A 10,261-nucleotide genomic window follows, 5' to 3' on the forward strand; every position below is an offset into this window, starting at 1 on the left:
ACGAAGCGAGGCGTGTACGTACGGCGCACGGACGGAGAAACGGCGGACAGACAAGCACAGCTCCCTTTCCTTTCGCGTCTTGACGCGGTGACACAACAGAGCCTTGATCTGCAGGAAGGACACGACGGTATGACAAAGAGAAAGTGACACCTCGCAGAGTAAGCACCAGGAGATGAATACCAACGAGCCTCCCACGCTCACAAGGAGACCTTCGAAAGCGGGAAGCAGAGCCAACAAAACAAACGCGCAGATGAGCGAGGAGAGGCAGGATCCTGGAGAGACACTGGGAAGGACACGGATGGTTTGGCGAAGACGAGAAAACATCGATATGGAACGGCGTACAGAGGACTGCCCATGCAGTACGAACCTCTGAGAGTTTTGTCAAGAGGCAGGGAAGTCAGACACACGCGCCAAGTCCTCGCGCTTCCGGCTCAACGAAGAGACGCGCGGGCCGAGTGTCGGCAGTGACTCGGAGAGAGGGCGACGCACAGAAGAAACTGCGCTGCATGCGGATGGCCCAACAGCGCGCGAGTCCACGTGCCGCATGCATGCACAGAACAAAATTTACAAATGGATATCAAGATGACATGAGAGAATTACACGAACGTGTATTTATTTGACTCATTCACACGCGAACTCACTCGCTTTCTGCACAGACGTCCGTCACCTATGCGAACGTTCTGCAGGCACCAATTGCCCGGCGCGGGTGCACATGCATGGGCACTGGGCAAATCGACTCGGTGCTGGCGGCAACCGAGTCAGCATGTGAATGTCCACCCATCTCTGTAGCATGTATAAAAACTTGCGTGCCTACAGGTCCCCACAAAGTTCGGAATACAGCCGAGACACAAAAGCGTGCGTGCAGTACGTAAGGAGCGTCCTGATGGACGCTCCTTACGTACTCTTGCGCCGCGGGATTCCAACGCCAGGTCAACAAACAGACATATGGCGCAACTAGCGTCTCACCTCCAGTGAAAAACACTTACGGACTGCACATTGCCCTTGTACAATTCGACGCACAGAACGACGCGGAACTCTGTGTCAGTGTACTGCCTCGTAGGCAGGAGCCACTGGAGATCTCTGAGCCGGCATTCGGCCAGTGCGTGTGGGTTGTGTCTTCTGTGGCAGTTTTCCTGCTCGAGGAATGCATGGCTTTCTAAGTGCGTCGCCGTTTAGACTCCCGTCCGCGTGCCTGCTATAGGGCCTTCATGCGAGACGTGTATCCGTGGAGCGGCGCAGCCAGCGCGTCCATGGTCGACAAGAAAGCCAACACAAACGACGAGAGAACAATCCCATTCAAGCCTAGCACGATACGAGGGGAGACACGATACAGCGGCGTGCCTGACGGATATGCACCAACTTTAGGAAGAGTCACCGTGAGGAACTGAGGAAGAGGTAGCGAGAGGCCACGCTGGAGGGATGCAGCCTGGACCGCGACTCACCACGCGCTGCTTTTAGTCGTAGGCTCGCAAGTAATTCCCAGCTTTTCGACAGCACGCGCTCCTCTTGTTTGTCTGGTTCTATACCGTTGAGGAAAGGGCACCGAATTACCCTCCAAACTCTACTTGCAGCAGCGGCCAACTGAGAACTCCTCGAAACCTATTGCCCCTTGGAGGTCGGACTGGGAACGCGAAGATCATGTCATTTTCAAGGACTCGAAATGACAGACACAGTATTATCCTCCTCAGGGATCTGCTGCTACCGGAGAAGGCCCTGCATATGAAGTGAACCTTTCCCTCTTTCAAACAACGTGGATTTTTGTGAGGATTGCCAAGCAGCCCCAATGCCTCCACAGGGTGCCACGATGCCGTAACTGATCGCGCTGAGTCGACAATATCTCCGATGTTGAAGCATGTCTTTGACGTTCTACGCGCAGGTCATGCTTGCGTCCGAGTTGTGTGCGTTTACAACGGTGTAGCGTGCCTTAGTGTTCGTCTGCTGGCGTGCTTCAATACACAGTCCGGATTCTGCCCCACCCTTGTGTGGTCAGACGCGCGTGTAAACGAATCGATAATCCCTTCCAGCATCGAGACCGCACCCCCCCATGCACCCCCTCTCTTTGCGAAGTCTCGCGACATAGAGACTGCTCTCTGATTCCGTGGCCCACCCGCTGGTGTATTATGGAACCCAGCTGCGCGTGCGGCCCTCTCCGAGGATGCGTTCTCGGCCCGTTAGCACACGAACATTTCAGATCATGCAGCATTCGTTTCCCAAATGCACCTTCACTCGCTGAGCGCTTGCGGGATGAGGAGTTTCAAGCCGATCGCAGCAGCGTACGAGGGCGTTACTTCTAACGGATGCCCTCAGAGTAGTCGGGGCACGACGGCCACCTGTCCGGCGTCGCTCAGTCCTTGCATTCCGCCATTCATGCCGCACGGTTTTTCCTCCTCAAACTGGATCAACTAGCATCTCTCTATCTCAGCGGGGTCTCACGTCGTTGCTGGAAATTTAGGTTAGGCGTACGGCCAGCCTCTCTACAGAAAATCCGCGCAGCGTTCGCGCCCACGGGTTCCTCCAGAGGTGCTGCCCGCGGTGTGTGGCTTTTGGTGTCTTTCGTGTTCTGAGATGACAGATGCCGCGTTCTTCGCGCCTGCAGCGCAGCCGCGTAGACGAGACACGGAAGTTTCTTTGGAGGGCCGCCGAAGAAATGGAGGGGAGGGTGAGGCCGCCACGTCTCTCAAGACGACGCCAGAACGCTTCCGGTCTAGTTTTAAGAGGCACGGCGAGCTAACTTAGACAGGACGCCTTACTTTTCCAGACACTGGCACGAGGCATTTACCTGGAAGGCAGACATCGACTGCGGTTTGCAGACCAGTGTGGTGGGATCTATACGCCGCTCCGCTCTGCTAGGGCTGCCTCCCATCTACGTCCGTGTTCGCCGACTTGATTTCCTTGAGCTCGTGACCACGCTACAGTGGGAGGGCAGCGCGATACCCACGCGATCAGTTGGGCGCCCGGATCGCAAGAGCTCACCAAGGACATCGTGCAACGGGTGACGTTGCGGCGCTCGGGCCACTCCGAGCGCGTCGTGTGAACGCGTACCACTCTTGGCGACACCATAATTTACCAGAAGCCGCGTCGAGTCCCCTGAAAACAGCGAGTCTTCCCACGGCCGAAGGCGTTAAAAGCGCCCATGGACGCGTCGATGAGTAAGTAGCTTTTCGAACGGTAGACGAGCTCCGTCCGAAACGAGGCGCCTCACTCCGAAGCGCGCGGCTTTTATTGGAAGCGCCGTTTCAGGTTCCTCAGAGCAGGACGAAGTGTGCTAATGGCCTGGCGCGCTGGCGGGGCGTTCCCCCGTTCCCCCCTTCTGCTTCGACCTCTTTTCCACGCGCATGTGCGTTCAGGGTTGCTTACGCTGTAGCCCTGGAGCGCGGACGCCGCGCCAAGGTGCGCGCGAAGCTCTCGAGACTTGTTTCGCAGCGTGTGCGTAAAGGCCTACGAGCTTTTTGTTATATTTCAAGGAATACGGACATTCTATTGAACACCTGCGGCCCGCGTGTGGGTAGCGAGAAGCTTCATACTTGCCAGAAATCGGCTATCAGTATAACGCACTGTCGCAGTCTAGCCGCGCGTGTTCACAGCCGGAGTTGTCGCGCCTCAAAATCGCCACGCACAGATTTCACTCCCTCCATTGCGCGTTTTGCCCTCTTCGTATTTAAGCCCCCCCCCCCCCCGCGTGATTTTTGCATGGCGAAAGGACGCGAATTTTGTCCTCGACTTCTCACTGCCACGCCGCTGCTTCTCTCGTGAATTCGTCGTGTCAGTTGTAAACAAATACAGTATCGAGGAACTCCTGGACACAGTTGCAAATCCAATTCTGCTCTCTCTCGAGAACGCTCTGACTTCCCGACCGTGTGCCTTCCCCTTTCGGGCGGTTTCTTCAGCTTTGAAAGTTTCGCTCGTCCCGTCCCTCTTCTCGCTGCAGTGATACGCGATTTTCCCTCAACTGCCCAGGATTCCGCAGTTGCCTTTTCTCACACCCGTTTTCGGGAGTGGTTTTTTCATTTTTTCTGACGCACGCGCTTAAGGTCTGGGTTTTCTCCCTCCCTTGCTGGCAGGGCCAGGTAGGTACACGTGTGGCGGTGACGTCTGTTGGGCCGCCCACTGAACATCTTTTCTCGTGTTTACCTGGCAAGTTCGCTGAAGCAGCTCTGCCTGCGTGCGTCGTTTTCTCCGCCACCTTCCCATTTGTTGCCAAAGGAAGTTATCTTCCGGCGTGCCATCTCAGACGCCGCCTCTGTGCGAGCCTCTCCGCCGTCTCGCCGCTCATTCGGTCGCAGTCACCCACGACTCACCCAGGCGTCTCTCCTCTGCACGGCAGTTTGCTGCGGTTTCTGCGAATGCGCTCGACCCTGGCGACTGAAAGCCTTCCCGAGAGCTTGCTCACTCGCCTACCTTCGTTCCGCCGGTTTTTTCAGGGTGCCGCGACGAAGGAAACGCGCATATCGAGAGGGGTTTTAGCAGAGTTCGCGCCCGGCCTGAACGGAGGGAGTTTCCCACGCTGTTGCGAAGTCCCTGTAGATCTGCACCAGCTCTACGCATCTGCGTCGCGACAGATAAATTTCCCAGTTCTTATAAATAGAGGTGCCTCCACCCCAGGAAGGTTTCGGGTTGTCGGCGATTCTCCGATCTGGAGGAGGCCGTCTCTTTTTGAATGAAGCAGCCTTCGAGGCTACTACCAAGGACCCGCCGGTGTGATTTGGGCGGGGCGGCCTCAACTCATGGTCTTCCAGTGAATTTACAGGATCACTCTCGTGAGAAGGTGCTGAACAACATATCGTCATGACCCTGTGCATCTAGTGAACACCACTTGGAATACCCTCATTTACCTGTGCGCGAACGAATTTTCGTCCTTCTGTTGCGTGTCCACTTTTGCTCCTGGTTTAACCGCATCACCATATCTATATATCATCGCCCCCCGCCTTTTTCTGCAACCCTGAAGAGAGCTCGTTCCTTTTGCCTCGTCTCGGGTGTTCTGCAGCCAGACGATTCTTTTGACTTATTCGTGCCTTCTTCCCCCTCTACCTCCATTTTATCCGCAGGAGTAACCATATCCGGTACTAGATCACCCCCGTGAGAAGCGTTTTTTCTCTTGTTTCCAGATCTTAAAAAAGTATCAGGAAGGGCTAATACCCGTAGGGATCTGCTCCACGTTCATCTCTGGTGTCTCGACTCTTCGTCGGTATACCCCTCTGGTGTTTCCCTGTTTTCTTGTCTTGCAAAAACCGTGTTTTCGCCTGTTCTCTGGCGTTTCCGTCTCACTTCTGATTTTCTCGGCGTCTACGCAGGAGGCGAGGCGCTGAGGACGTGCGTTAGTCTTTGCACGTGTTTTTTTTTCCGTTGCTCGCGAGTGGCGTTGCAGCCGACCTCGGGTTCGTTTCGTCTGGTTGTCGAGAGGCGCGCGCGTTTTGTGTCGCAACAATGGCGGGCGCCGTGGCGAAGAAGAACCTTTTCTCTGTGCTCACAGAGGAAGAGGAGGTGATGAAGAAGTTGGACCGCCAGGAGCGGAGACGCCAGCGAAAGCAGGAACGCGAGAATGCGCGTGCGGCGGCGGAGGCGGAGAGGGCGCAGCAGCTCTCGACGCCGACGTCTGCGTCGCGCCTCGGCGGCAGCAGATGGGCGGACTTCAGTGAAGACGACGAAGACGACTACGACTTCATGCAGCCCTCCGGCGGCGGACCCCCAGCTGCGCACGCCGCAGGCGGCGAGCGCGGCCGCGCAACCCCTGGCAGAAGCCGAGACAACGACGACGCGTTCTACACGAGCGACAGTGAAAGCGAGACAGAGAGCGAAGAGGAGGAAGAAGCGCCTCACCCGGAATCCAGCAGCGACAGTGAAAACGAAGAGGCGCCGCCGCAGCGTGTGTTCGAGCCCCCGACTCCCGCCCGAACCAAAGGTACGCCTCCCAGCCTGGGAGAAGAAAACGCCGTCTGCCCACGAGCAGCTCTCCCGCCCGCCTGTCCGCTGGGAGGCCGTGCACCGAAGGCCACAAAGGCGCTATATCTCGTTTCCTCCCTGCGTACGCGGAGGCGACAGCGGCAAAACGAGGCTATGTCGCGAGCTTGTGCGCATCGCGCCGTGCTCTCTGCGGGACAGCGCTTTAGAGTTCGAGTGTTCTCCGAGCCGGGGCGGCGGATGTCACATACGAGCAGTTCAGTACAGAGGAAGGCCATGTAAGGCTGCATGGTCGGCGGTTTGTTGCGGTTTGCGGTCTCAGGACGCGAAGCCCCTGAGTCAGCTTCGCAGGCGACGAAGGGCCTCTCGAGGAAGGAACGGAAGCAGCGAGAACTCGCAGAGCTGGATGCGCTTTTCAGTGAGATGCAGAGTAAGTGATTTTTTCTTTATACACGTCTTCTTTCCTGGTTGCAGACTTTTTCCCCGCTATCAATTAGGCCGTCTTCATTTGCACCTTGCCCGTCAAGAGTTACTCGGTCAAGCTCTTCTCTGTCGCTTCCTCGCTGGCGGGCCGCCGCTCTCATGCGGGCAGGGGCCTTCCTGCTTTCTGTCTCACCCTTTTTCGGCAGTGTGTGGCATCGCATCCTGTGGTATGCCCTCTCCTTTCGCCCCCGCCTCGTTGGTGGCCGCGGCAGGCGTCTGACTGCTTCTTACGGGATGGACTTTCCTGCTGATGTGCGTTCTCGTTTGCTGTCCTCGCACGTCCGTTCGTTCTTGCGGCTCTGTCCCGCCACTCCGTTTCTCTCAATTCTTCAACTTTTTTCTGTTTTTCTTTCCTCAGTTGCGCCCTCTCCTGGGAGCCCGTCGGGTCCTCAGGAGACTGCGCAAGGCGCTGCGAGCGCTGCTGCGAAGCAGGCGAACGGGGTCGAGGCGGAAGGCGAAGACGGCGGAAGCCCCGCGACGGAGGCTGCGAAGAAGAAGAAAAAGAAGAAGAAGGCCTCGGCCGGCGCCAGTTCACCGCAGATGGAGGGAGGCGACAGCGCGACGCAAGCGAACAACACAGACGAAGAGAAAGAGGGAGGCGCTCAGGTGAGGCAAGCAGCGGTGGCGATCTCCGAGAAGTTAGAGCTTTCTTCAGGGGCTCTTTTGGCAAATTTGGTGGCAAAAAAGTCTGAGAGGTTTCATGATGTGTCTGCATCCTTGTTTCTCTTCACCGCCTCCGGATCGTGCGAGGCGAACAGAACAGATTTGAAGGAGGCCCTCGCTCGTTTCTCGTCGGATGGGCTAGCCATTCTCGCTGTGTGGCGCACACTCGACGCGCTGTCGTCCCCTCCGCAGGGAAGACGGCTCTGCGTCTCAAACGTGTGTGAATCGCCCCGAATTCATCGTCGCCAGCCGCGTGGCGCAAGCCCCAGAAGCCGTAGGCGTGGGAATGCGTGTGGAGATCGCTTTTTCGTCCTTTCTTTTCGGTTGCATTGGGCTCGCGCGGCGTTTTGCATATTCGCTCTCCTGCTCCTGCTCATCTTCTTTCTTGCAGAGGGACGGCATTAAACGCCCATGCGGTGTTGCGGGAGTGAAGCTGACTGGCGGCGCCGCAGCTGCGAGGAGAAAGGGAGCGACCGCGGGTCGCGGCTCAACTGCAGACGAAGCGCGCCGGCTCGCGGCACTCGAGGAAGAGAAGAAGAAGGCAGCGGCGAAGAAAGAGAAGAAGGCCAAGCTGTACTTCCCCAAGAACCAATAACCGGCGGTCCCAAGACAGCGCGGATCTACGCATGCACGCATGCGTACGCATCCTTGCATACATGCACCATCTGCAGAGACGCCTATACATATATATATATATATATATATATATAAGTTTGCATATGCAGCGCGACAGTCGCTTGGGAGAGAATCATGCAAAAGGCGCATACAGAGAAGGACGGACGTGCGCTCGAACGAAAGTGTGCCAGGGCTTCGCATCCACCGGCAGAAATGTGACAACGGTCAGGCCGCGTGCCTGCAGGCAGTGAATCCCCTGCGCGCGTGCCGCGCGCGTCTCCGGTCTCACACGCGGCGTCTGTCTCATGGGCATGCTTATTTATACGTGTATATATATATATGCATGCATGCACGGCTTCTTCGTCTAGTTGTCTGGTGTGTGCTTTTTGGCTTTCTGCTCGGTTCTCTGGATCGACAGAGACCTCGCATTCGCCGTCCTCCCCCCTCGCCGGCTGCGGGGCGCTTCGTTGTTTACCATCTCTAGAACACGCGCGTTTGCAGGAAAAGGGGGCGCCTCGCCCCGCGCGTTTCAACGTGCGCTTGTGCGCACACACGTATAGATATACATATATATATATATATATATATATATATATATATATATATATATATATATATATATATATGTATTTGTATGTATGTGTGTATATGCGTGCGTGTGTGTGAATTCTCTTTGTGAACAGCCACGGGCGTCGTGGCGGACGCTTTTTTCCGGTTGTGCGCAGTCCGCGCGAGGGCAGCGGCGAGCTGAGCGGAGGGACTCCTCTTTTGGCTCGGGAAGAAGGGAAACTGTCGAATTCCGAGTTTCGTCTCTCCTGTTTCTTGGCGAAGACGCGCGGCTTGTGCGCCGCCACACGATGCATGTCTCTCCTGCGTGGCTGCCTTCGGCGGCCGCGCGGATTTTGCGTGCGAGGAACGACGCCAGCATCATCCTCTGTCAATAGGAGGGCATATGGAAGTATCTTTCGCTGCCGGCAAAAGAGTCGCCGCAGGCTCGCGATCTGTGCAGCGCCACTGCGCGCGTCCCTTGGAGGACAGACAGATCACTGTCTTCCTTCTTGAGCGGGAATGGGAAGGTTTTATGTAGTCTGATGTATAGAGTCTTCCGGGCAGTGCCTGTGCACACGTGCATGCGTGCTGCATGCAGACCGCTGTGTGTGGTGTGGAGGCTGCCCGCTATCTTCTTTGTCTGTAGCTTTTGCGTCTTTTGCCGTTTCCTCTCCTCCTCCGCAGTCAGTCTCCCTCCTCTCTTTGCGTGCAACTGTCTCTCGTCTCTCTTTCTTCAGAGGTGTCACTTCGGCTTGCATGGCTTCTCTGCTGCTTGTTCTAGCGTCTCTTCGTCGCTTCTTTCTTCCGCAGGACGCGAGGGAGCGCCCTCGACTGCAGCGGCGCGGGAGGCGTCGCGGTCTGCCGTTTCCGTGTCTGTCCTCTCGGACTCCCCCCGCTCGTTGTTTTCGCTTCCTTCTCTCTCTTTCGTTTTCGTCGCCTCCGCCGTCGTTTGCGTGCTCTGCGACCGCGGGGCAAGTTGTTTGTGCAGAAGTGTTGTCCTCTGTTTAGCCGGGAGGCGCGCTTGCTCTTTTGAGGGGGAGGGCTCGGGTGACCTTCGCAAACTGTTGGGCCAGCAGGGCGTTCTTCTGCCTCGTCCGCCCCAGCCAGACGGAGGGGGCGGACAGACTTTTCTGCGTGGGACTTGGGGGAGAAGGAGGAGTCACTGACTCGGTAGGTAGCCCACAAAAACAGACGCGCGAGACTTACGCTGGTTTGCTCCTTGAGTCCGCTTAAACAGCTTAGATTGAACTCACCACACACTCCGTCGCCGCGGAGGATGCTCCCAGCTTCCTGCGCGCAGGCAGTTTCGACTCCTGCCTCGCAAGCCCGCGACGGCGTCGCCTATCGCGTTCACGACAGCCTCTCGGCTCTACGCTTGGCCTCCCATCCCCTCCAGAGGCTGCACCCCACAACGCATTCTGCTCTGTGAAATAGGTCTGTCCCTTCGTGAACAGCGCGCCCATCGCGCTTGGTTTCACGTTAGCCCCTTTCAGGTATTCCCCGAAACACCCGCAGCTCTGCACGCTGGCGCAAAAGCAGAGTCCCTCCTGCTTTTACTGGAGTGAATCACGTTGTATAGGCACCCAACCAACTGAAAACCGTTGTGCCGATACTCAGATGTCTGCATCTTTCCCTGTTTCCCATCAAACACGAGACGGGCGGAACGCTGCGCAGGGTATGCTGGGTGTTCAGAAGTGCACACTAAGTAATGCTGCTTTTTCGAGCCTGAAAAAGCTGTGAATTTGGGAGGTTGATGTGAGATTGAGGTGATGTATAGCTAGTTTACGCCCGTGTGCATCGACTCGTGAGCGAGTTTTGTGGCCGACACCCTAGGGCTTGCTCAGAAGATATGTTGCGTTCTAGGCAGAGAGAAAAGTTTGGAAAGATCTAGGGAGTTGCATAGGGGAAAACGAACGTGTTGAAATAAACAAGTATGGAGACGCCATTCCGCATCTTCCGCCAGTCTACGCAGTTCGTGCATAGAGGTAAGGGGGGGGAAACGAAAGGTTACTTAGATACTCGACGGCCCCCCGTCTTCCGCCTTCTTTTTTCG

The 10,261-nt window shown here is 56.6% G+C and overlaps 1 protein-coding gene across 1 annotated transcript; it reads left to right on the forward strand.

Moving 5' to 3' along the window:
* Positions 1-5,424: 5,424 nt before the first annotated feature.
* BESB_020640 (uncharacterized protein) lies at positions 5,425-7,639 on the forward strand (the record flags this gene model as incomplete). The annotated part of the gene is made up of 4 exons (XM_029360773.1): positions 5,425-5,899; positions 6,221-6,328; positions 6,740-6,987; positions 7,436-7,639. 4 exons carry the CDS (start codon positions 5,425-5,427, stop codon positions 7,637-7,639), a joined length of 1,035 nt encoding a protein of 344 aa, XP_029216132.1.
* Between the last annotated feature and the right edge of the window lie 2,622 nt (positions 7,640-10,261).

The sequence above is a fragment of the Besnoitia besnoiti genome, chromosome XI (assembly GCF_002563875.1).
Source record: "Besnoitia besnoiti strain Bb-Ger1 chromosome XI, whole genome shotgun sequence".
NCBI classification, from domain to species: Eukaryota; Apicomplexa; class Conoidasida; order Eucoccidiorida; family Sarcocystidae; genus Besnoitia; species Besnoitia besnoiti.